Below are 27,915 nucleotides of genomic sequence, written 5' to 3'. Positions count from 1 at the left end.
GGGCGGGGACAATGAGAGGGAGGAGGTCAAAGATTCTTGGCCTGGCCTCAGCTAATTCCTGCCACTGTGATCCGCCCCCACTGGGGGGGGGGGTGGTAACCAACCTAATAAAATTAACTTCAGAAGGGGGTTTGTAAACTATACATGTTTGTTAGCAATAAAGGAAGCCACCTTCTTGAGGACTTGAGGAAAACAGTCCCCACTAGAGGAAACAGCAAATGCAAAGATCTAAAAGACAAGAAGCTTGGTGTGTTTGTTAGAGGAACAAGGTTAAGTGAGGAAATGCTCATAAAACAGCTAACACGGTGAATAGCATTTAACACAAAGAAGGCACTCAGTGGCTGTTAGTTCCTTTTCTCCCCTTTACTTTTTAAGATGTCAGTGAGTCTATGCCATTGCATTTAGAAAGTGACAGAAAAACAGAAGGAAAAAAGAGAGTACTTTAGAGAAAGAAAAACATGTACAGGACCAGAATGGAGCCAGAATAGGAGAATGCACAAATCTACTAGGAATCAGTCTTTGTCCTCAGAAAAGAACAACTGCAAATGAACAACCGTGAATAGCATGCTGTAATAGACAGATGAACTGGATGGTGACAACACAGGAAGGGCACTTAACTCATCTGGGGATGGTCAGAGCAAGCGATCCAGTGGCTAGTGTCCTGACGCTGAGTTTGGCCTTGAAGGACCTCTCAAAAGGACTCCATGTCTGGAGCCAAGGTAAGATGAGTGATACCTACCATCTCCGCCTGCAATAATCCTCTCTCATCACCTGCTCCCTCCCAAAGCACTTTCATTTATATCTATAGCACTTACTTCTGTAGGCCTTATCTAAATTCATTTAGGATGTCTGCCCCCTTCACTTAATTATATGCACTGGAGAGACAGGGGCTAACTCCCTAATCTCTGTGGTTGTTACCCCTGGTCTGGTAGCACAGTCTGGTTCCTCAGGCATTGAGTAAATATTAGGTAAAGAGCAGCACCTACCACAGATGAATCATTTAATTTGCTGGGTAACTTTCTACAAGGTTTGCGTGAACCCATCTTCTTTGTTATGGTAAGTCAGTCTCTCAGGAAGGAAGCACATCACAGCTTTAAGAGAGGTAAAATCCCTGAATGAAATCCCTAGAATTTTAATAGATCCTAGGAAATTTAGGGAGTAATTACAGTAGGACTATGATTTGGCAGCTTCTTGTAAAAAGACAGTTGTGATTCCTGAGTACTAGTAGGCCAATGATTTATGGGCCGTTAGAGCACCCACATGGGAGGGCAGACCTACACCTAACATATCCAGACTCTTCCAAAGACTCCATGAAGCAGAGGAACCAAGAGCTAAAATCCACAGAATTTACAAATAGATTTGAGTGGGGAAAAAGAAACAGGAAGCAGTTTAACTATCCACATTGTTTCTTCCAAAGTGGTCCAAGAAGCCTAAAAATGTTTTGTGCAGAGAAGAGCGACCTCTTGGGGAGCCAGTTATGTGGGAAAGAAAATCACAATTCTCATTTGGCCTGCTGCGGATAGAATCACTTGCCTGCACTGCCCTCTGGTGGGCAGTTGACCATCAACTTTTACACCAATTTTTTTTTAAGCGCCTAGTCAATCCAATTACTTTTGTTTGAGCCTGGTGGTGACACTTACTGATTTAGGGATGGACTGCAGGGAGGCAGATTTGAGGGGAAACCAAGAGTTCTGTTACAACATGCCCAAAGAGGTCAAGTGAGAACTTCTGAGTCTCTGAGAGGAGACTTCTGCAAGGAGAGATCTTAGAGTGTGTCAGCAGCACATACATGGCCTTTAAAGTCATGGGACTGGATTAAACCTAGTATGGAGAGTGAAGATAGAGAGAGAGCCCCAAAAAACTAGCCTGAAGCACTCTACATAAAATTATTCAGAGGCTGGATATAGAGAAGGAACCAGGTTAGAAGACTGACAAAAATGGCCAGTGTTTTTGAGAAAACCCCAGGACAGCATGGAGTCATCAAAGCAAAGGGAGGAGATCATTTGGAAAAGGAGGGAGAAGTCACATCCACATCAAATGCTGCTGAGACTGGGTGCAACCACTCCAGAAACCAGTAGGGAGGGTCCTCAAAGAGTTAAAAATAGAGCTACCCTGTGACGCAGCAATTGCACTACTAGGTATTTATCCAAAGGGTACAAACATAGTGATTTGAAGGGGCACATGCACCCCAATGTTTATAGCAGCAATGTCCACAAAGAATAGCTAAGCTATGGAAAGAGCCCAGATGTCCATCGACAGATGAATGGATAAAGATGTGGTACACACACATACACACACACAATGGAATATGACTCAGCCATCAGAAAGAATGAAATCTTACCATTTGCAACAACATGGATGGAGCTAGAGGGTATTATGCTAAGTGAACAAAGTCAGTCAGAGAAAGACAAATACCATATGATTTCACTCATATGTGGAATGTAAGAAACAGAACAGATGAACACAGGGGAAGGGAAGTAAAAATAAAATAAGATTAAAAACAGAGAGGGAGACAAACCATAAGATAGACTCTTAACTCTGGGAAACAAACTGAGGGTTGCTCGAGTGGAGGGGGGGGGGGGGGAGGGATGGGGTAACTGGGTGATGGGCATTAAGGAGGGCACTTGATGGAATGAGCACTGGGTGTTCTATGCAACTGATGAATCACTAAATTCTATTCCTGAAACTAATAATATACTATATGTTAACTATATTGAATTTAAATAAAAAAAAATTTTTAAAAAGGAAATGAAACAGAGAAAAACAAAAACGAAAACAAAAAATGCTCCTGAGAGGTCAAGGAAGATGAAGACACAGAAATGCCCAGGGAATCTAACAACAGGATCTTTTGAGTGGCCATTCTGTCGGCAATCTCAGTGATACGGTGGGGACAAAATGCACAACGCAGGTGTTTGAAGGGCAAATGAATAGTCATCTGGATAAAGATGAAGAAGTGAACACCTCTGTTCCTCCCAAACCTTACTAAAACTATAGTAAAGCTTTTTATGTTCATTTTTTTAGACATAAGGCCCAAGGGCAAAGAGAAGAGTGGAAATAGCAATAAAAAAAAATCATTTGAAACTGAAAAGCACGCCCAAGAAAGCTGAACTCTAAGCCGGCAGTGGAGAAGTCTAGAAACAATCCAATTTACACTACAGAACTTCCAAAAGGCGTGGAAATGTGTGGCATCTCTTATCTCTGGTGGTAGGAGTATAAAATTTCAGAAAATTGAAGATAAAAAGAAGATAGCTCAAGCTTCTAAAGAGGAAAAAACAAAGAACATGCTTCAAACCAAACATCAAGAACAGAATGATATTAGAAATTCTCAATGGCAACAATCAAATGTGAGGATGGGATAAGGACATTTTTAGAATGTACAGGCTCAAAAAAAGTTCTGCCCATGAACCCTTTCTCATGAAGCAATTGGAGGAGGTACACCACCAAAATGAGGGCGTAAATCAGGAAAGAGGAAGATGTAGGATCTGGGAAATCATTCCAGCTGGACTGCCCGAGTGCACACGCACATGCAGGTACGTATGACCCAACACCCACTGGGGAAAACACTTGTGTGTGTGTTTGTATATATGCCGGGGGAGTGGGGGTTGGCAGGAATGGCGGTGGAGAAGTAAGATACCCCAAGAAAGCTGCATTAAATGCCCATTAAGATGGAAGATGATCTGAGCTGGCCCTCTTCTGAGAGTGAAGTATCACTGTTCAAGAAAAAGCTTAACATTTTAATATGTAGCTTTAACAGTGGTGACTTAGTATGAAGATGAAGGTGTTTCTAAAATATATACAGGAACTGCAAATGGAATATAATAGGTAATCCATTTAACAGGAAATTCAGTATCTACTAACATTATTATCTCCTTTTATAATGACAGGCTAATTAATCACTCACTTTTCATCTGAGGGAAGAAAATCAGCTTTCTTCAAAGAGAGGAAATTTTAGGTTGCCTGACAGCTTCAATTAATGTTAAACTTCACTTGAACTTTTGGAATAAAAGTATTATTTTTAAAGATCACCATGAAGTTACTTCTCACAACCTAACAGTATTGCAGGCCCGCCTCTTCACCTATTCCAGCAATCCCACAATCAGTAATGCAGCTCGAAAGAAATGAGCCTCTGAGAGTCAAAAAGTAAGGAAATGACGGAAAAAAAAAACCCCCTACTAGAACTAATAAGTCAAAAAGGATGTCTCCAGCTTCACTCTTTATAGCTTCAGGGTTTTACTGTTGGAGAAGCTTCAAATCCCCTGTAGAAATAAGTGGAAACTTGGTCACCTTCAACCCTACCTTCTAAATCAGCTAGAATCACTCTGCTTCTCTCTCCCGTTTTATATCCTTTGATTTCCTGCTCCAATCCCTTAGCCAACCACATCTTATATTGTTCTCTCCTGTTCCCTTACTACACAAACTGAGGCTGAAATCTGGGCTAAGTAAGCTTGCATTCTTCATGATGTGGTTCTTACTTATTTTATTCTATTTTGTATGATAGGATGGAGAGGAGGGAGAAGCTTCCTGGAATCCTTTTGAACAAGGTAGGAATTAAATAAACACACACACATACATACATACTAACAATTTTGAACTAGTAAGAGTAAAGATCATCCTAACAACTTCATCCCTACACATACAGACACAAAAATCCACCTCAGTTCTGTTCAGCTACCAATTTTAAACTCAACCACTATATGTTAATTTGTTAGAAAATGGTCACTTATTGCAATGTAAGACCCCTAGGGCATTATATATTAAGTAAGGGCTATAAATTGGAAATGACCTAAGGTAAACTGCACTTTCATCCAGCACAACTTCAGGCTGCTAAATCCCCTGTGGGCAACTCGTAGTTGCACTGGACTGTATGAGCAGTAGGGCTGGATCTGACCTTAGTTTACCTGAAAGCTTTGGTCACAGGACAGACAAGGGCCAGGGCATAAGCACAGAAGCCAAAGGGCAGCATGAGGGCTGGACGCCAGAGAGAACAGGTAAGTTTTGGGAGGAAGCAGACCCCCAAGAAGGTGGCTTCCTTTATTGCTAACAAACATGTATAGTTTACAAACCCCCTTCTGAAGTTAATTTTATTAGGTTGGTTACCACCCCCCCGCAGTGGGCCAGAAGTACAACTCCTGCATGCTATCTTCCAACCCCTTTCCTCTCCAGCGTCCTCAAAATCCACCTCCAAACACAGGTAACAATGACCACCTGATTGTCACCTCAGGAGCAGTTCTGCCCAGTTATCCTTCTAAACGAAGGCTCAGGACAAGAGCAGCCCATTTTGTCCATTGTCTCGTCTGTTCTTTTGTTCCCCTAATTCTTTCATAACCAATTAATACACTCCCATCAAGCAAAATAAGAATGCCCTTATTCTGACTCATACACTTGCCAACAATGACTTTTGTCAATCTTTCACATCTCTGCCATTCTGACAGGTGAAAATGGGAATCTATTTTCATTTTATTGCTTTAATTATTAGCAAGTTGAATTATCTTTTTATATTCATACTTCTTTTTTTCAGATTGCCTATTCATGCCCTTGTCCTTCTTTGGTGGGTGTTTTATTTTTCAGAATGGTTTACAAAACTTTCTGTATATAGGAATATACTGCTTTATTTGTTGTTCAGGCTACTAATACTTTCTTCATAGTCTTTTGACTCTTCTACATTTATAGTTTTAAATGCCTTCTATTAGAAAAGAAAAAATCTCAATGATCTAAATTTCTACCTTATAAAGTTAGAAAAGGATCAACTCATTAATCTGAAATCCATAAGAGGAAAAAAATAATAAGCCTAAGAACAGAAACTGATTAAATAAAAAACAATAGAGAAAATTAACTGAGTCAAAAGTTGATTCTTTCAAAAGAGTAGTAAAATTGATAAATGCCTAGCAAAATGGATCAATAATAAATGAGAGAGAACACAAAATGCCAATATCAGATTAAAAGTGGAAGTTTTACTACAAATCCTAGAGACATCAAAAGTTTAATAAGAGGGGCACCTGAGTGTCTCAGTCAGTTAAGCATCTGCCTTTGGCTCAGGTCATGATTTCAGGGTCCTGGGATTGAGCCCCATGTCTCCTTGCTCATTGGGAAGTCTGCTTCTCCCTCTCCCTCTGCCCCTACCCCCTGCTAGTGCTCACATGCCCTCTCTCTCTGTCAAATAAATAAATAAAATCTTTAAAAAATTAGAATAAAATAAAAAAGTGTAATAGGAGAATATTATGAACAACTTGACGCCAATAAATTCAACAACTAAGATGAACTGGACAAATTTCTTGAAAAATACAATTTATCAAATGTGATTCAGGAGGCACCTGAGTGGCTCAGTCAGTTAAGAGTCTGACTCTTGATTTTGGCTCAGGTCATGATCTCAGGGTTGTGAGACTGTGCCCTGCGTCGGGCATGGAGCCTGCTTAAGATTCTCTCTCTTCCTCTCCCTCTGCCCCTCCCCCACTAAAAAAAATGTGATTCAAGACCCACTGGAAATCTTCACGGCCCTATAGCTGCTATAGAAATTGATGATCAAAATTTGTCCCACAAAGCAACTCCAAGCACTTTCAGTAGTAAATTCTAGCAAACATTTAAACAAAGAAATAATATCAATCTTACACAACCACTTTCAGAAAATAAAAGGAACACTTCTCAACTCATTTTATGAGACCCAAGTTACCCCAAAACCAAAATCAGACAAAAGATGTTAAAGAAAATGATAGACTAATATCCTGAACATAAAAATCCCTGCAAACTATCAGTAAATAGAATCTAGCAATATATGAAAACAATAATCGGGCATAATGGAGAAGAGTATATCCCCCAAATTCAAGGTTCTTGTAACCTTTGTGAATGAGTTAATGTAATCCACCATACTAAGCAAATAAAGGAAATGCCATATGCAGATGCAGAAAAAAACATGCAACAAAATTCAATATCTATTCATGATTTAAAAAAACTCAGCAAACTAGGAACAGAAAAGAATCCTTCTCAATCTGATAAAGGGCATCTCTGAAAACCTACAGCTAATATCACATTTAATGGTGAGACTTTTTTCCCCATAAGATCAGGAACTAACAAGAAAATGTCTGTTCTTGCCACTTCTATTCAACTTTGTACTAGAGATCCTAGACAATGCCAGAAGGCAAAAAAAAAAGGCAACCAGATTGGGAAGGAAGAAGTGTTCCTCTCCCTAAATGATATGATTATTTATGTAGAAAAAGTAAGGAAATGATGGGGAAAAAAAACAAACCCTACTAGAACTAATAAGTGAGTGTGATGAGAAAAACAACTATTTTGTGTCAAAGCCTAGGTATTTTACAGTATGATAACCCTGTTCACACCCAGAGTCTGAACGTTTGGATTAGGACCTGAGTTTAGGATTCCCACCATCCCACTTTGCTCTTACACGATACCTTTTAAAATAACTACTTAGAGTTAAGCCCACAAAAAGTTAGTGACCTCTGTTCCTGCCACCTTTTAAGTAATAGGTACTTGCTACCTTGCTCTCTATCTACTGCTCACATGTGACCTGTGACCTAGGACAGAAGACTGCCCTTCTCCTAAATCATTCCCTCCCACCTCTGCCACTTCTAAATCCTGTGACTCCACGTCCTTTGTGTAGGTGTATTGAAACTGTACCTTCAATCAAAATGACCCCGTGGGTTTCACTTCCCAAAGTGAAAGTTCAGTGTTGAGGGAGCTATCTGCTGACCCCATGTGAGTGGCTTGTGCCCCCCAATTCAGCAGGTCATAATCCACATATTTTTAATTCAACACACCAGCTACAGCTTCTCAACATGGTGACTTTAGTAAAGTTTCAGGATATAAGGTCAATATATAAAAATCAACTCAATATCTGTATACTAGTAACAAGCAATTGTTAAATCAAATTTAAAATCCCATTTGCAATAGTATCAAAACTCATAAAATACTCAGGAGTAGTAAAATTTCTACACTGAAAATTACAACATATTGCTAAGAGAAAGTAAACACCTAATAAATGGATAGATATACCATGGATTAAAAATTCAATATTATACCATCCCAAAATGTATAATTTTAGATAGTCCCAATTACAAACATTTTAATCTGTAATGCAGAGTCCATGTGTTCTAAAATGACTGAAAAAAATAGTCTCTATATACATGGTTTGAGTGTCCTTCTAGCATATTATCACCTAAAGGTAACTTTATTTTTCTTTTTCCTTTATCAATGTTTGCTATGCTCTGTTTTTCTTTCCCTGCTCCTATTTTCTTCACGATTACTCTTACAATAGAGGTTTTTGGTTTCATCTTGTTAGTTTGCTTGCTTGCTTAAATTTCTATATGAAAAAAAGTGCCCTATGTATGAAGCAAAAATGAAAAGAAGAAAATCTTCTTGTAGTAGGTCATGGGCATGGAGTTTCATTTTATATAAATTTGAATTATACAGATTTGAAATATCTTAATAATTCAAATATTAATAAATCTTCATTTTAAATAATTTTAATTTATAGAAATATTTCAATTAAAATAATAATCTCATAATTTCAAAAAAGATTCAATGTTACTAAGATTCAGTTTTCCCCAAATGGATCTATAAATTCAATGAAACCCAAATCACAATCCCAATAGGCTTATTAGAAATTGACAAGCTGATTGTAAAATTCATATGTAAATGCCTATGATCTAGAGTAGCAAAAACAACTTTGGAAAAGAAAGTTGGAAAACTTGTACTTCCTGATTTCAAGGCTTATTATCAAGCTGTAATAATAAAGACAAGGTGGTAATGCCATAAAGAAAAATAAACTGATCAAGAGAACAAAATAGAGAGCTTAAGAATCAACTCACATTTCTCCAACTAATTTTTCACAAGAGTACCAAAGGAATTCAATAAAGAAAGAGTGATCTTTTCAATAAATGAGGCTGGACAATTGATGTATGGAACCTCAAGCCCTGTGGCTGCCACCTCCAAGAATCCTTAATGATTCTCATCTCCTGGTATTCATGTCCTTACATAGTCCTCTCCCACTAAACAGAGCTGACCTGCATAACCAACAGAAATTGTGGAAATGATGGAGTGTGAATCCTGCGGCTAAGTCACAAAAGACATTGTAGCATCATTCTTCTTTCTTAGAACAGATCATCCTTCTTTCTTAGAACACCCTGTCTGGCCAAACAAATCCAGCTACCACATCATAAAGACACTACAGGAGTCCTGTGGAAATGTCCATGAGGTAAGAAATTGAAGCCTCATCAACAACCAGCTCAACCTGCCAAGCATGTGAAGTGAGCTATCTTGGAAGTAAATCCTCTAGCCCAGTCAAGCCTTCAGATGACTGTAGCCTGGATGACATCTTAACTGCAACTTCATGAAACCCTGAGCAAGAACCACTCAGCTAAGTCCTGAGTGGTTATACATATAATAACTCCCAGGCTCCTGACCTGCTGAAACTGTGAAATATTATTTATTGTTGTCTGAAGCCACTAAGTTTAGGACTAATTTGTTACACCACATTAGATAAGTAATACAACCACATACAAAATTATTTTAATATAAAACTCACCTCTAAATGTAAAAGTTAAAAGTATAAATCTTTCAGGGAAACCATTGGAAAATGTCTTTGTGCTCTGGGAGTGGGTAAAGATTTCTTAGGACACAGAAAGCAATAAACACAAAAGAAAAACTTGATAAATTCAACTTCATTGAAATGAAAAACTTTAGCTCATCAAAAGATCACTTTAAATACCTTACAATTTTGTCAGTTGTATCACAGTAATGCTGAAAAAAAATTAAGAAAATGGAGTAGGCAAGTCACTGACTGCAAGAAAATATTCACAAAACATATATCACAAAGGACTTGATTCCAGAATATATAAAAAACCACAAATCAAAAATAAAAAGACAAACAGCCCAATTATTTTTAAGTGGGCAAAAGACTTTGACACTTCACAAAGGAAGATATAAAAATGGCCAATAAGCACATGAAAAGATGCTCAATATCATCAGTCATTAGGGGAATGCAAATCAAAACCATAATGAGATACCGCTATACAGGCACGAGAATAACTAAAGCTAAAAAGACTAACAACACCAAATCCTGGCAAGGATATGGAGCAATGAAGATTTTCATACCTTGCTGTTGTAAGAACCTAACATCACTTCTGTGAGTAGCAATTTCATTCTTAGGTATTTACGAAAAGAAATGAAAAGTTATGTCCACAAACATACTTGTTCAAGACTGTCCATAACTGGCCTGACAACAGCCTAAATGTGGAAACAAGTCTAAATCAATAAGGAAAATGGATAAACCAACTGTGGAATATGTATACAATGGACTACTACTCAATAATAAAAAGGAACAAACTACTGATACAATATGGATGAACTTTAAAGACATGCTGAGCAAAAAAAGCTAGACTCAACAGAGTATGTACTGTATAAATCCACCCATATGAAAGTTTTCAATAGGCCTATCTTATTCTAAGGTTAAAAAGGAAAGAATATTAGTTGTCAGTAAGGAAAAGGGGGCAATTGACCGGATAGGGATGCAACGCAACTTTCTGGGGCAAGACAGGGGTATGGTTAACATACGTGTATACTTTCTGTCCAAATTTTACAGCTTAGATTTGTGCCTTTCAATTTATCTAAATTTTAAAGAAAAAGAAACTTATAATAAAATAAGTGGTGGGTGGGGAGTGGAACGAGTTATAGCTAATAAAGGTAATTTTGAGGGCACCTGGGTGGCCCAGTTGGTTGAGTGTCTGACTCTTGGTTTCAGCTCAGGTGGTGGTCTCGGGGTCTTGAGATCAAGCCCGGCATCGGGTTCTGCACTCAGCATGGACTCTGCTTAGGACTCACCCCCTCCCTCTGCCCCTTTCCCCTGCAGTGCTCTCTCTGTCTCTGTCTCTGTCTCTCTCTCAAAAATAAATAAATCTTCTTAAAAAATAAAGGTAATTTTGGAGCTGGTGATAGATATGTGGGAGTTTATTATATTATTCTGTTTATTTTGTATTTGTTCAAAATTTTCATAATAAAAAAGCTAAAAACAAAAAACCCAAAGACACACAAACCACAAATTCAATGTTCTAAATTATTTGGTTCATCAGGAATACAATTACTCTGTCAAACAGCCATAAAAGTTTCTAACCACTGACTCTCAGTTTCTAAATATAATCTGTCCCAGTCCAGTTATAAACTATCTATGCCTGGCACCAGGTATCAGCCCATACTCTCAATAGCACAGTCCTCTCTGCCTCATTCTTTTCTTCACTGAATAATAGTGAATAGTAATCATAGTAGTAGTACCAGGATTTACTTCTTCGAGGTTTTAAGAGGATTAAATAATAAAATATATGTTGAGTTCTTTGACCGGTGGCTGGCATAGAAGTTCCATAGACACTAGCTATTCTTCTCATTAATAAAACCTGCTACAGTTTTTTTTTTTTAATTCCTAGGATCTATTTAGTTGCCAATAATTTTATGCCTTTTTTCTGAATTATCTATGTCCCTTAAACTTTGAGCTTATTACTCAAATAAATCTTTCTGCTTAAATTTTTAAGTCAAAAATATAAAAAAGAAAAGTCACATACTTTTACTGATGAGGAAACTGAGGTTCAAAGATTAAATGCAGCAGACATTTCTCAGGGTGGTTGCCCTGGTTCCAACCATTCCTCGGAACAAAGTCAGTACTACCAGACTTTGGCAGATTCCCAATCATAGCTGAGTCAATCAGATTCCTTCTCCTAGTACCTATGGTATGCCCTTGGCAGCACTCTGAGTGGGTCCTCTTACCCTGCCTTTCCAGAAGCTAGGGAGTTAGGCTCTTCCAGTGATTCCATGCAATGGCTCCTCCAGCATCCTTCTGATAAACTCATTTTTTATCTCTAAGCTGGCTGGAGTTAGTTTCCATTCCTTAGATGACCAAGAGGGGTAACAACTAAGTTCTAGAACACAGATATCTTCATGTTAGACACTCTCAACCAGCATCTATTGGAAGCCTACTGTTTGCAAGGCCCTGTACCAGATCTGTGCTGTGAGGACCAGCAGGTTGTGACAGGAGAAGGAGGGGTGGGACTTTACAAAGAGAGAGCTGCAGAAAATACTCTGGGTAGGTATAAGGAACTGAAAGCAATATAGTTTTGCTGCAGAATAAGGCACAGAGTTAATCCTCAGTAAATATTTGTTGAATTAATATTAAATTAGATATAAGACCAGACAGGTTTTGGACAAATCACATACGGCTTTGAATGCCAAACTAAGAGATTCAGAATCTACTCCCCTCAAATGGAGGCTACTGAAGGTTTCTGAGAAGAGCCTTATAATACAATTTGTGCTTTCAAAAAACACTAACATCTCAGCCAGTCCTAATGAATGCTCAGCTTATAAAGGAGCTGAAGTTTCTGTGTTTCAAGTATAGTATTTATGTTTCCTACAGGGACATTTACCAGCACTTTGTACAGAAAGCAGAAGGTTTTATTTAAATGTCAAAATACTTCTGTGTGACTCTTCTCACAGAACTGAAGAATCTATGAATATTAGATAATTTCATCTTTTGGTCTGGATCCAATCAAATGAAGTTGCCAACAAAATTAACTTAGGGTCAACAATGTTTCTTCACTCATTGTGACCCGAGGCAGATGTGCTATTAGAACCATGTTATAACCAAGAAACTGTTAAGTTACCTACTTTATCTAATGGAAGACAACCCAAGTTCCGTTGAATATGCCTTATAAACACTCTACAGCACAGTAGGAAGGTTTCTGGCATATGCAATTCTATTACCATGAAGTGCAATTTTAAACACAGATCCTAACATCACTGTTACCTCAACTCAGAAAAGTTATACTTTATTTTCCAACCACACAAATGACAAAGTATGTACTTCTATAAACACTATTCCATTAAATCTTAGGGACCTAGAATCTAAACACAAAAACTGATCTATTCTACTCCTGTTTACATGGCCACTCGAAGTAATAAAACAAACAAAAAGTGTTGTAAAAAAGTGAAAAGCAAAATAATGTTATCCAAACAAATGTCTTTAAACAAAGTAAGTTTTCCTTTCAAATAAACAGAACCAAGTATTTTAGCAACAAAAGTGCACATAATTAACATCAATTCATAGTGACTGGTATGCCATGGAATAGGAAAACACACAAATTACCCATTCAAAGGTCAAAAATATTTTTTCATACCCTTGCCTGTACTCTAAGTATAGAACTGCAAAACACTAACAGGCTTTCTGAAAGTTTTTTTTAAAAAATCCAGTAACTCGTTCAGAACTTCATAAACAGTTTCTGAGATACCACAAGCACCTGTTTCCAGTGCGTTCCAACCGTGACTTTTAAGTGGAAACATGTACAAGCAAAAGCAGCAGTGCCCTGGGTGCGATGACAAGGCGAAGCCTCCTCAGACATATGCCCAAGGCTGGGATTAGGGACCCAGGAAGGGGGATTCTACCACCGTGTTCCCGCGCGCGCCCCACTGTGCCCCGCGGCGCGGGGAACTTACAGCTCTGGTTTCATACAGAACCAGCTTCTGGACGGAGCTGATGATGGGGGCGGCGGCCGCGGGCATGGTAGGAGGAAGTTGGGGCTGCCACGACAGGGCACCAGGCCGCAGCCCAGGGTGCGGCAAGCCTCCAGACAGTCCCAGGAGGCCCGGAGAGAAGACACCTCAGACCCCCGACACTAGATCCAGCCAGAAAACACCACTTGGACACTAAACATACAGAAGACCGGGTACAGCTCAGGTGCTTCCGGATCCCAGCTCCCCCACCTCCAGGCAAGCCCCGCCCCGGGCGCGTCGGGGGCGGGACTGGAGGATATACCGTAGAGAGGTCGTGTAGAGGCTCCCAGAACCTGCGTGCTGCCTAGGGAGGAAGCGAAGGGCGCCATTTTTGGTGCGGGCAAGAGAAAAAGTGGGCGGAGAAAAAGTCGCGTGGTTAGTTTCGGTTCTCGCTTCATCTGGTCTCCTTTTTAGAAAAGGGAGACGATTTGCGACTGGATTGCTTCTTTTGAAGCGGTTCTCCGAGTTGTAGATAGATCCAATAGAAGTTGGTCTTTTTTTCTCTGTCTACTTCTGCCCTTATTTTCCTAGAAACATATCTGATAGCCCTTCCCTGAGTGTCGGTGTTTTTTTTTTCCCCTTGCATCTCATTGTTATCCATTTTAACGCTTGTGAGAGCCAACAAAAACCATATTGTTTTGAGGCTGTGGGGTTCAAGGAATTTTTTAAAAATCACCTTTTAAAAAAAAAAATCACCTGAAGTTGGACATTTTGGACTTTGCCACGTATTTGTGGCGGAGACTGGCCATTTGTAAATTCTACAAATGGACTGCGTGCCAAGTGTAGTGCCCTGTGGTGCGGCACTGGCTTTGGAGACGGGCAATTGTGGGTTAAAATAAGGTTTCTTCCATTTGATGTATGTGAACAGAAGTGGGTAGTGTACACACCGTCTCTAATCGTCACCTTCTATATCTGTGAAAAGGAATGTGTTATAAATACAAAGTTAAGTGCAAAAGTGAATACGTAAATTTTTAAAAAATGAATGAATTACAGCCCCGCCTCACGAGGCCGGGTTCCCCAAGAGGCTCTGCGCGAAGCCCCGCCACGGGTTCCCTAGGCAACCGGTCCACAGACAGAGAGGCACCGGAGGCGGTTGCTGCCGCCAGCGAGTGGGTCCTGTGGGCTTCTGACGACTCTGCTGTGGCGGAGTAAGTAGTCCCCCGCCCTGACGCCTTTTGTATCAATTGAATGGAACCTCACCTCCTGCGGGGACCCCAGACCAGTTCCTTTTCTTAAAAAACTGAACTTTGGGGTCTCTCGGTAAAGTACTTTTAAAGCCATTTTCCCTTCCAACGACTAATGTCTTCATTCCACAAATATTTACTGAGCACCTATTAGGAGAGTATAAGGCGTCGCCACAGCAGAAGTTACTAGGTTTCCCAGGAGAGGGGCCGCCTGTAAACCACAGAACCCACTGCTGGAGGGTTTCCCAACAGCTAAAAATGTGAGGGAACTTTTAAAAATTCTATTGAATTATAGTATAAACGCATAACGTAATGTGATATTCGAGGTTATGTTACACAACAAGAAGATGCTAGAGATCATATTGTAAATTTAAAATTGAGAGATTACCAATTTTTTTAAAAATAAATGTTTAATTATTTAGTATTTTAATTGTCTTTCATAGTTTAGTCCTACCTTTATTAAGAACTAGAAAGATCATCACGTTAGTTCTGGCATTTTAGGTTGACCTGGACCTTTCAACTGGGAAGAATATTTAGTTCTGTTTTGTTTCCTAATGGAAACCAATTCTTCTGAATATAAGCATTAAATACTTGCACTATGTTTTTGTTTAGGATAACAACTCTTATAATATCTATAGACTTTTGGTTTCCAATATTTAGCTTTCAATTATTATATTATACTGTAATATAGCACTTCCATTTGAACTTTGTCTTTGTTGGTTTCCCCCAGAAGCAGATCCTGAGACAAAAATTCGACCGCAAGTGCTTTATATGGGAAGTAATCCCAGGAAACATCAGTGAGCAGAAGGAAGCTGATCAAGGGAATATTATAAGCAAATTTCTCTGTGGGCTGAATTCACTGGATAATCCTGAGATGTATGTCTCAGAGTAATTCTCTCTTAAGGGCAAAAGAGCTGGGGCATTTATTCACCAACTGCCATCAATTATTGTCTGAGGCCTGCTATGGCAGAACATTAATTCCCTGGAACTTCCAGTGTGCCCTGTGCTCAGGCCGACTAGGTATGGCAGCTGGAAAGAGCCCTTAGGCAAAGAGTCACACATGCTAGCCTTTGGAAGTCAGGCTGGTCATGCATGGAAAAGGTACATGTCAAGTGGTTATGGGTACTAATAGCATTTGGTACATTCCAACCTTTGCACTACTCATATCCACCCTGCCCCCACATTAAGTTCACACCATCCCCTCACCAATTCTTCACGGTGGTGGCTGATCCCAGTTTCTAAAAGAAAAGGACTTACTAAAAGATGATTAGTGGGACAAGCTGCAGAATCCACTACTGCAATTAATCCTAGGTCTGTAACTGATAATTCATCACTTCTGTCCTCTACCACCCATTGTAGATTTTTCTTACCATTGGCCAGCACTTTTGCTGGTCTCTGTTGTTTTCCCAGTAGGGTAACCAGCCTTCATCCCTGAGGGATGTAAGCCTCTTGTTACCGTGTCTTTGTCAGGTTGTGCTTGCTATAATTACAAGAGGTGTCTTAGAGAAATCCCTGAGTTCAAGACATACATCTCCCTCCTCCAAGTATGTAGCAGCAACTCTATCCTCAGCTGCCAGTGCAGTAACTCCTTATGGGCATGTGGAACCACAGATGACCAGGCAGCAGTTTTAGGTTTAGTGAAACCTAACTAAGGGGATCCTCTGATAGAGGCATCTCTCTCCCATCAATCAAAACCAGGACCTCCAGTCCGGCAGAGCCTGAAGTCATGAGGAAAGGTGATACAAATTCCTCATGTCAATCACAGAGTGATGGTAGGAGGGACCATTCCTAACCCTTGGTTCAAAGCATATTTCTCATCTTGAAGTAGTATCTCAATCCCACGTGATCCCAAACAGAGCTTTAATTGTACCTTTAAAAGGCCATTCCAACATTCTGTCAGACCAGCAACTTCTGGATAAAGTGGTATGTAGTAGAATCAGTGGAACCTTCTTATCATATCTCCTTTACTATAAAGAGGGTCCTTTGATCCAAGGCAATATTATATGGATCTCACTGTGATAAATGAGACACACTCCAAACCCTCAGATAGTGGTGCTGGCCAAGGCATTGTGGGTAGGGAAGGCACACCCATACTAGGGACACATGTCACCTGCTGCCCTCTCCCAGGTGAAGGGGTCCCATGTAATCAGTTTGTCACTGAATGGATATACCATATTGAGGACTCAGCCTCAGTCTCTGCTGCAGACAGGTGAGGTGTTCAGTGGTAGAAGTGGCTAAATCAGCCTGATGAGCCCATGAATGGCCTCCATTGCCTCCATCCCCACTGTCATGCCTCCTCCATTCATGAGCCATTTTGGAAGCACTGAGGTGACAAGGATAAACAATGGCTGGCATTTACTGGATAATCATCCTGCTTTGTGAGACACAAAAATCCACATATTTTGTGTCCACCTGTATTTATTTTCTATGTGACATAACAAAATTACCACAAATTTAGCAGCTTAAAACATACATATATTATCTCAAGTTTCCACGTTCAGGAGTCCTGGCATAGCTGAGCTGGGTCCTCCACTCAGGGTCTCACAGCGCTGCAGTCAAGGTGTTGGCTGAGCTGCATTTTCATCTGGAAGCCTGACTAGGGAAGAACTTGCTTCCAAGTTCATTTAGATTGTTGGTAAAATTCATCTTTTTGTGGTTGTAGGACTGAGGTCCCACTTTTCTTCCTGGCTGTTGCCCAGGGGCTGCTCTCAGTGACTGGAGGCCACCCACTATTCCTTGCCATGCAGTCCTTTGACAACATGGCAGCTTAATTCAAAGCCAACCAGGAAGTCTCTCCAGTATACTAAATGGGATCTTATGTAATATAGTGTAATCATGAGAATAATATTTCTAACACTTTCACTAGATTTAGAAGCAAGTCACAGATTCCATCCGCACGTAAGAGAAGGGAATAATCACACAGGGTGTGACTTGTTAGGGGTTACCATAGAGTGTGTTTGTACACCCCTCTCATAGTTTCATTCACATACCTCTTCCCCAGAACTCTTTCTCTTGTCTTTCAATCTTGCTCCTCTCAGGCCCTTGACCACACCATTCAATATTGTCCTCCAAACAGAGGACCTAGGAATACTGCTTATATCTCTGCCCACAGGGGTACCTGGGTGGCTCAGTTGGTTAAGTGTCTGCCTTCAGCTCAGGTCATGATCTCAGGGTCTTGGGTTGGAGCCCCACATTGGGCTCCCTGCTCAGTGGGGAGTCTGCTGCTCCCTCTCCCTCCCTCCACTTGTGCTCTCTCTCTCTCTCTCTCTCTCTCACTCCCTCTCTCAAATAAATAAATAAAATCTTTAAAAAAAAAAATCTTTGCCCACAAGGAGGATTTTCCCTAATCATCATCATTCACGGCTACCCCCGAGTGGGATTAAAGTTTGGAAGCATTCCATTTACAGCTTGCACCAATATATCATGATGCATCTATGATTTTTAAAAATTTTCTATCAACTATTCTTAGGGAATTCCATATGAGGTGTGAGCTGAAAGAGAGACATTGGTGAGCAAGAGATAGGTGACATGGGTTCTGGGCTGCTTATTTATGAAACTTATTTGTACTCTCCAGACCTGCTTGGAACTGAACACTTGGAAGTGTTCCATTTTTATCATTTGGTGGATTGCTGCTATGCCTGCCCAACTTGAGGACTTGATCTGACATACCCAGCTTATGATGGGCACATCCAGTTCCATAGTCACCTGATGTCCTATGGCCAGGCATTCATTCTTTCCCGGAGCCCAGAGTATTACCAAGAGCTGCTTCTTGAACGGGGAATCGTTCTCTGCCACAGACAGCAGTGATATACATGAGAGGTTTCTGTCGTGGCTTTGCTAAGACTCCAAAAGTATTCTTACGTACTCTCAGTACCTCCCTATTGCATCATGGGATCTGGCCAGGTATAAGGCCTAAGAAGCAGGCCTCTGGTATCATACACTAAAACTGCTGCAGAGCTCTCTCTTGCTCTGAGCTTCACTCAAAACTGATAGCTTTCCAAGTCACCCATTAAATGGATCAGAAAGTATCCCCAAGTGTGCTACGTGCTGTCTCCCAAAACTAGAGACTTATAAATACTGCCCCTCTTCTTTCAGAGGTAGAATGCGTAAGGTACAATAACTTGTCCTTTACCTTGGAGAGAATATCTCGGAATGACCCAGACCTCTGACCTTTTAAAACCTCACCAAAATAATAGGCCTTTAAATCTTTGTAAATGTATCTTCCACTTTCTGCTGCTCATGTGTCTTATGAAGGCGTCCAGAACACTTGCCACTTCCTGCTCACCCAATATTGTAGATCAACAAGACCCCTTTGTACTATATTTGCTACAGACACAGGAGAGTCCTGGTGTAAAACTGAATGTCCCTTGCTGACTGTTCAAGTGAATACAAACTGCTTCTAATCTTCTATTCTGACAGGGATTTAAAAAAACATAACACATTTGCCAGATGAATAACTACATACCAAGTACAAGAAGCTGTGTCCAACTAGTAAAGTTCTCATCTGCACAGCATTTACAAATGGGGCTATCCCTTGGTTAAGTTTTCAGTAGTCCACCATCATTTGTCATGATCTATCTTGTTTTTTCAAAAAGCCACACTGGAGAATTAAGCAGGGCTATGCATCTTTTAAATAGTTTTGGGTAGCACCTTTCCATTTCATTCATTCAGAATGATTTACTCTTATTTATCTGGCCTAGGGGCCAAGGAGCAGGTAAGCAATTTCATGACCTTCCACTTGGCTTTTCTACCACATTGGCTCTTACTCCACAGGCAGGGAACCACTGTGAAGGTTTTACCAGCTGCAATCCCCGTTATGTACTCAGGGACCAGGAAAATAACCATGAGATGATTCTGCAGACCCTGTACTATAGGATAGACTTGAGCCAAGACTCCATTTATTACTGGTTCTCCATTTGCTTTCACTCCTACAGGGGGCCATGATGGCATTTTGAATCCACTGGTGTTGGTGTCAGCTCAGACCCTGTGTCCTATTGAGTTGGAAAGAGGAGGATAGTCCCATTTCCTCAGTGTGTATTTTCCCAGTTAATGGTTGTAGGTTCTCTTGGAGAAGGATTGGGGAATTCCTATTGTGAATACTTGTTAGGTGTTGTAGGGTCTATTCTCGAGGGCTCCTTGCCTCGCCTTCAGTAAATGGGCTTTGGAACTAAGAGTTGGGCAAGGAATCATGATTTTCCACTGTGGCTGCTGACATCAGCCTTTGATTCACTTGCCCTTTGTCATTTTTAGAAATGTAAGTTCATCAGCATTTTTGCTTACTGCTCATCTGTTTCACCCCTAGAAATTCTGTGGCTTATCAGCTGTCACCACAGATCTCTGTGGGTCTTGCTTGTGGCCATTCTGGACTTGCTGCCCATTCTAGTAATTACACCTACTTTGCAGCCTTTCTCCTACCTCCAATCCTGGCCTACAAAGGATAGCCACCACTGAGTTTATTAATGATACTAGTGCCTCCTTACTAGTTCATTCCTTGTAGCCTTAAAGAAGGGAGTATCCTCTGGCCATCCCAAAGAACGGAGTTGGCTGATGCATTCTCTCGCCTCATTTAACGTCCTCATTTAACAAATCCATCTAACATGTCACCTCTGTGAGCCTTTCACACCCTACTCCATATTCTGCTATTCTAGAGGCATAGGTTAAATAAGGACAAGAGGCTACTTTCTGCACAAGTGCAATAAGCACAACAAACTTAACTCTTCCCCTGCTGAGATGTTGTAACTGCAAACAGACTGCTAGATGGGTGGAGAGGATGGTCCCTGGGCAGTCCTCAGTTGGGGCTCTCTGTCAGGATGTCTAAGGTCCATCCTCCTATCACTCATGCCTAGTTTCCTGCCTAACACAGGTAATCATGGGGTTCAAAGTACTTAAATATCCACCTAAATGTTCCATCCCAGGCCTTAGGGCCCTGGTTTTAGTGTACTTAATATTCTTTAATAAATGTACCATCTCTCTAAAAGGTTTAGATGCATTGTCTCCTTTATAACTACATTTTATAGTAGCATTACTTATTTTTTGGTACAAAAAATAACTTGAAATTTTAGTTCTTTTGTCATGAAGTTTTCATCTCAATCTTTTTAACATACTAGTAATAATTCTTATAATGTCTTGTTTCATAATGACATCTTAAAGTAATATTGGTATATTAAGCCCATTTGAATATTCTTAAATTCCACAGAGAAATATAAGCATATCCCATTTACCAGGAAGCATATAGCCCCCATAATACATTTTCATTGTTCCATGAACAGTGTCCCAGACCACTGGGACATAGTTTTGTTCCATTTTTGAAGTCTGCTTATTAAAGTCATTTCATAAGATTTTGTAATTTTTCCCTAAAGGGTTTATATATCTTTTATAATATTTAATCCTGGTTGCTTTATTATTTTGCTGCAAAGATAAGTCTTTTTATCTTTAGTTACATTTTCTAGCAATTCATGCTGTATAGAAATGCAACTGAATTTTGTATAATTTTGAATCCAGCAAATTGGATTATCAGATTAATTCTCAAAATTTATCTGTGATATATTAGTTTCCTATGTAGACAATCATATCAACTGGGAATAATCACAGTTTTCTTTCTTTTGTCTTGTCATGACCTGAAAAGAACATTTTTAATATTTAATCATTAAATGTAATGTTTGTCTTTTGTTAATACCTTTTATCAGATTAAAGAAATTCCCTTCTATTCCTAGTTGCTAAGAGATTTATCCTTTATTAATCATTAAAAGGTGTAGATTGTCTCATACTTTTTCTACATCTATTAAGACAATCATACAGTTTTTCTCTTTTATTTTAATATGATAAATTAATTTCTCATATTAAGCCAGACTTGAATTCCTGGGGAAAGCCCAACTTGGTCATGATGTTATCTTGTTATATATTGCTGGATTCAATTAGCTAATTAGGATTTTGTAAATCTTGTTCATGAATGAAATTAGTACATCATTTTGCTTTTTCACACTATTCTCTGATTTAGGTAAAGGTTATATAAGACCAATAAACTGATGTAAGAAGTCTCCACTTTATTTTTTCTCTGAAAGAGTGTAAGATTCTAAGACTTGGAGCTCTTCAAAAAACCATCTGGTTTCTTTTGTGGGAAGATTTTTAGTTATTGACTCAGTTTCCTTATAGTTATAGAACCACTCAGATTTTCTCTTTTTTTTTCCTGAGAAGCTGATTTTTCTAGGTATTTATCAATTTTGTTTAAATTTTCAAATTTATTTGGTATAACTTTGTTTATGATATCCTTGCCTTATCTATATTATATCTGTAGCATTGTTACTCTGTAGTCCTTCCTCCTTTCTGTGTCTAATATTGTTTGATCAAGTAGACAATAAATCAGTGGGCATTATGGAAGATTTAACCAATAAAATTCACAAACTTGACGTAAACCTCATTTAAAGAACACTACATCAAAAAAACATAAATCACATATCCTTTTCAAGGAATCAGGGAATCTTAAAAAACTACAGTGTACTAGGCCATAAAGCAAACCTCAACAAATTTCAAAAAATTAGTATACCATGGAGAACATTCTCTGATTCATGATAGAAATAAAAAACAACAAAATCTTAATTTTAAGATATAAGAAACCACACTTCTAAAATTGTTTAATTGTGCTTTCTATTTTCTTGATCAATCTTGACAGTTTTCTATTTATACATTTTTTTCAAATACCACTATTTAGCTTTGGTGACTCTTTCTATATATGTTTGTTTTCTATTTCATTAACTTTTAAAATATATTTTTCTATTTTTCCTGGTTTTTTTCCCCAACATCTTAAAAGTGCTGAGCTTATCTCATGTACTTTTCAGAGTTTCTTTGGTTCTAATGTAAGTATTTAAGGTTTCTAAATATTACTTTAGCTACATCTTCTAAGTTTTGTTATATATGTTCATTTTTTTTCAGTTTACATATTTTCTAATTTCCATTCAGATTTCTGTTAGAGCCATTAGTAGTTCCTACACATGTGCACATACACACATATATATGTGTCTGTATAACATATATATGTATGTATATATATAGCATATTTAATTTGATCTTTAATTGAATATACACATCATAACATATATGTTTATGTATATATATGTATTTTTATCTTAATTAATCTTGCAGAAACACTTGGTTTTAGCTGTCTTTTGTACAACATATAGCTCATTTTGCTTTTTGTCTCAAACTAAGAGCCTATTATTTTTTTAATAGATAAGTTTAACTTATTTGTGAATATCGGCAAAATCTTTGTGTTTAGTGATGTGGAATGGCTTCTAGGCTAAGTAAATTCCCAGGATATTCTCATTCTCCTTCACCTGCCAGCTTCTTCCAACTAAATTAGTCACTAATAATTTTACCCTTTCTTATTGTAGTAGTTTACATTATGAATTCTCAAGAGAAGACAGAAGAGTATCCTTTTGCAGATATATTTAATGAAGATGAAGCTGAATATAACTTTTTGCTGTCTAAACCTGTTTGCTTTGTTATATTTGGGAAACCAGTAAGTTATCTTTTCTAACTTACTATTTACTATAATTTTTATTTTTTTAAAGTCATATTATGTTACCATACAAGAATGAAAACCACATAATGTGCTAATTTTTTCGAGTGTTAGGCTTTCATTGTATGACTTAAAAACTGATATAATATTGGTTGTAAGTTCCTAACTTTATCTTGTCTTGTACACTATAATTGAAAAGGAACCTACATTGTACTTATCTTTGTTTTTATATTATGAAGAAATAGAACTCATCAAAACATTGCACCATGACAATTGTTAGTAGTCTATGATCCAAGGTTATTTCTGACATAATTTGCTTATAAAACTTTCTGTGAAATTTGTTATGAGGTTCTCTGGGTATGTGAAGAAGGGACACTACAGAGACAAACTGGGGCTCTCCCATTAATATCTGAAGCTACTGAGAGGCAATGTGCCTCACCTTTGCCCACAGTGTGTTTGCAGACCTATGTATTGTCTTTCTACAAAATAAAAAGAAACCAAAAATGGATGATATAAGATAGCCTGCTTTTCTAGGCATTTCTAGTAAGGACCTCTAAATGAGAGGTATTTTCAGCCATTGAACTAGTTGGTAGTTAGCATTAGAGAGCCTGAGCTGGTGAATTAAAGATCCTCTCCAGAACAGCAGAGACTAAGAGCTGGATCCCGCCCTCAATTTAATTTTATATAGACCCTGGGACAGGTACCAGGAAATGGTTCCAGTAACTTTCATTATGTTTCTTAACATATAATAGAGTTTTAAAAGTCAACAGTGAACATGGATGGAACTAGAGGGTATTATGCTAAGTGAAATAAGTCAATCAGAGAAAGACAATTATCATATGATCTCATTGATGGGTGGAATTTAAGGAACAAAACAGAGGATCGTAGGGGAAGAGTGGAAAAAATAAAACAAGACGAAACCAGAGAGGGAGACAAACCATAAGAGACTCTTAATCATAGGAAACAAACTGAGGGCTGCTGGAGGGGAGGGGGTGGACGGATGGGGTAACTGAGTGATGGACATTAAGGAGGGCATGTGATATAATGAGGACTGTGTATTACATAAGACTGATGAATCACAGACCTGTACCCCTGAAACAAAAAAATACATTATATGTTAATTAATTGAATTTAAATTTAAAAATGTTCAACATAAAAGTCAACAGTGAGAACAATCAGATGCAAATATTACTACATTAAAGTGATCTTTTGTCTTGAAAATATGATACTTTTCAAAGATGTCCATTTAATAAGAATTTTTTGTTCTTGTAAGTTACTAAGTGGAAGTCTGTCAAAACATTCATGACTAAAAACTTTAGAAAAGAGATAAAGTGATGGATTTCAATATAATCACAACGATATGTATTCAAATTACAAAATTTGACAATCAAAAGAGGACAGTACCGGGAATGCCATAATGGTACAGCTGCCTGGTTTCAGGGCTATTTTCTTAATTTAAAAAATGTCATCTAAATCACTTCAAAAATGTGGCAAATGTAACAATGAGTAGAGAAAAATTAAGCTATAAATATCTAGAGTCTGCTGTTCATTTATTTTGTGGACAAAAAATTTACTTGATAATATTCATGTATTGTAACCATCAATAGAGTCTTTTAGTATATGTGCTGCTGAAGCGAGCACATCAATAGAGTCTTTGAAAATGAGAATATCTGTTTCATTGGCAAATGCCTGTGGGTTTTAAATAACATCTTTCTTTTTAAGGGGGTTGGGAAGACAACTTTAGCTCATCAAATAACACAGGCATGGAAATGTATTCGTGTAGAAGGTAAATTTTACTCTTTCCTCCCAATATTTTATTATAAAAACTTTATAAAATGTAAAGAATATATCATCTAGATTCTGTGATTAACATTTCACTATAATTACTTTATCACACATCACTACCAACCTAGTGAATGTTATCTTCAAAATAGCATCAGGCATATTTTTGCCTTTCAGTTAGTCCTAGTTTTGTTCACAGAAGTTAGGAGGGTTTATGAAATATCTTTGACTTCATTCTACTGCCTCCAATTCTCTAATTCCCTCATTTAGAACTACTGGGGACATGTGTGTTTTGGGTATCTCCCTATGAAAGATGAGAAGAGAAGAAACTCTCACAGCTGTTCTTCAGAACATTTTTTAAGACTTAATTATTCTTTTTAAGATTTTATTTATTTGAGAGAGAGAGAGAGCTCAAGGCAGGAGCAGGGAAGGGCAGAGGGAGAGGGAGAACCAGGTTCCCCACTGAGCAGGGAGCTGGATGCAGGGCTCAATCCTGGGGTCCTGTCATGACCTGAGCCGAAGGCAGATGCTTAACCTACTGAGCCACACAGGCGCCCCAAGACTTGATTATTTTCAATGATAAATTTTATTTTTTATTATTTTGCTTTGCATTCTCTGCAGTATATAAGATGAGGACTACTAACTTTATATAAAGTATTCTTTTAATCAATAAAACTATTTTTGTTCTAATAGAAAAATAAGCAAAAGAATGAATTGGCAATTCATAAAAGTAGAAATAAAAAATAGACAAATATAAGAAAAAAGTCATTATTCAAAGAAATTGTTATTCGAAGAAATGCTAATTAAAATAACACTGATCCATATTTACCTATCAAATGGACAAAGAATCTTCTATAATCATTTTTGGCAAGAATGTTATGAAATGAGGATTCCATGTGGTGTTAGTGAAATTGCAATCTGGTACAATTTTGAGGAGAACAATCATAGATTACTAGCAGTGAGGGACATAATTCAGTTCCTGAGTCCTCCCATAGGTCTTGCCCCTGTCATTTCTGTCCCAGGATGTCTTCCATAAGGGATGGAATATTTCCTCTTAAAAGGAAAGAAATCATTGGAATTCCAGCCTCAGGCCCCCTTTTTCTAATCAGCGTTTATCTATTTTTACATTTCTTGACGCATACTTTCCTTTTATATAATCAGAGTACAAAATTAATGAGCTCTGGATATAACTCTGTGGTTATAAAAGTATCTGGACTAATAATACTTAGTGTATACTTTTGAGTGACACTTTACAATTTCCCAGTCACTGTCACGGACACAATGTCATTTCATCCTCACATTCTCTTGCATACTATACAGGACATAAGCATGCAAGGCCCAGAGGTATTTAAGTAGTTAGCTTCCTCAAGATATTTTAGCTAGCGAGTGGCAGAGACAAGTTCTCTGTGGAATACATTCTGCTGCCTCATGCTTTGGTTAGGCTTACACAACATAATGTGTATATGTTTTGTAAACTCTTAAAGTGATATGCAAATATTAATCTTTGTTACCATTATAAAACAAGTATGTTTCTTAATTTGGCAATTCTAATAGCAGTTTGTGCTAATAATTTGAATTCATATTTTAGTTTTACCAATTTTGGAAGAACAGATTGCCAGGGAAACTGAATCAGGAGTTATGGTAAATCTAAGTTTGAAAATTATTATGATTTAAAAAAAGAAAGCTCTGTGTCACAGATGTATATACACTAATATACACTATCTTTTTTGGTTCTTAGTTGCAATCAATACTGCTCAGTGGTCAAAGCATTCCAGATGAACTTGTCATAAAGCTAATGTTGGAGAAGCTCAACTCCCTGGAAGTTTCTCACTTTGGTATGTTTATTTTTATAAATCGGTGGCTATCGAAGTAGCCTTAAAACTTGTGCTTTAGCTGAGGCACACACAATTTCCGGAGTTGCTCTTTCTTTTTCTCTGATGTGGGAATTCCAGAGCCTGAATTCAGTTAAGCAGCTTAGATATTTTTATTTGCTTGTTTACTTCCTTTTATTCTTCAGATTCTACATTTGTAAATAAATAAATACATTTAAATGGTTCCATCTTTTTTTTTTTTTTTTTTTGGTTCAATCTTCTTTGAGCACTGTGTTATCCAGCAAAAGCATCAACACTCTGCTGTGGTCCTTCTCACAGTGCTGACAATCTCTGCTGACTGCTTTCTCATTCACTCCGGGTTTTATTACTGAGTCCTGTCCGTGGCTAGTCTTCTCTGCATTAATCCACACTTATAATGCAGGAATTTCTTGAATGGTACCAGCTTACCCTCTGGCTCCAGATATTGGCAGGCTTCAGTCTGTTCACCCAGTCTACCCTCTCACTCTAGACCCAAGAAATCTCCCTGCACTCAAACAGATGCTGAGCAGGGGTTTGGGGCCTAATTTCTCAAGACAAACGCTACTGAAGCTCCAGAATGACTAAATAGAAAAGAGCAAACCCTATGACATTTGCAAAAGAACGAAGAGGAAGAAAGATGTGCTGGGGAGAAAATCATCCACTTGAAATAGATTTATGGAATGAAAGAAGAAAAATTTAAGCTGCTTTGTATCCTTAGTAAGTTAAGAGAGGACATTGTGACTATTAAGAATATAGGGATAAAAATAAAATGCAGTAAAGTAAAAACCATGATTGCCAAAGCAAATCAATAATGGAAGTAGCAAAAGCAGATGTCACTGCAAACTATGTCTGTATCATTTATATCTATAGATAGAAAGATTTCTCTACATACAGATGATATACAGAACAAACTACATCTATCCATCCACATATAGATAAATATCATCTCTCTATTATATATGTTGTGTGTGTGTATATCTCTATATATATATGCTTTGTCTACACATCAGTCTATCTATTGATCAGTGATAAAGAAGATGAGCTT

The 27,915-nt window shown here is 38.3% G+C and overlaps 2 protein-coding genes across 5 annotated transcripts in view; one reads left to right on the top strand and one right to left on the bottom strand.

Annotated features, from left to right (window-relative positions):
- Positions 1-13,770, bottom strand: part of FIG4 (FIG4 phosphoinositide 5-phosphatase) — a 127,791-nt gene extending 114,021 nt beyond the window's left edge. For 3 of the 4 annotated variants that reach the window (XM_025863792.2, XM_025863817.2, XM_025863802.2), the window contains exon 1: positions 13,483-13,770. In XM_025863792.2, the coding sequence (XP_025719577.1) occupies positions 13,483-13,548 (66 nt within the window). In that variant the 5' untranslated portion in view covers positions 13,549-13,770. Of the gene's footprint in view, positions 1-8,819; positions 9,018-13,482 lie in introns of those variants that run through there. The other variant, XM_073893760.1, reaches the window with a different exon arrangement.
- Positions 13,771-14,618: 848 nt separating this feature from the next.
- Positions 14,619-27,915, top strand: part of AK9 (adenylate kinase 9) — a 128,050-nt gene continuing 114,753 nt past the window's right edge. The window contains exons 1-5 of the mRNA XM_025859292.2: positions 14,619-14,687; positions 23,111-23,238; positions 24,961-25,024; positions 26,609-26,661; positions 26,759-26,855. Coding sequence (XP_025715077.1) covers positions 23,122-23,238; positions 24,961-25,024; positions 26,609-26,661; positions 26,759-26,855 — 331 coding nt within the window. The 5' untranslated portion in view covers positions 14,619-14,687; positions 23,111-23,121. The remainder of the gene's footprint in view (positions 14,688-23,110; positions 23,239-24,960; positions 25,025-26,608; positions 26,662-26,758; positions 26,856-27,915) is intronic.

The sequence above is a fragment of the Callorhinus ursinus genome, unplaced genomic scaffold, assembly GCF_003265705.2.
Source record: "Callorhinus ursinus isolate GAN/ISIS: 27379988/994484 unplaced genomic scaffold, GSC_fseal_2.0 scaffold6, whole genome shotgun sequence".
Lineage (NCBI taxonomy): Eukaryota > Metazoa > Chordata > Mammalia > Carnivora > Otariidae > Callorhinus > Callorhinus ursinus.
Note: the sequence above shows the minus strand (reverse complement) of the source record. Positions and strands in the feature narration are given on the sequence as shown.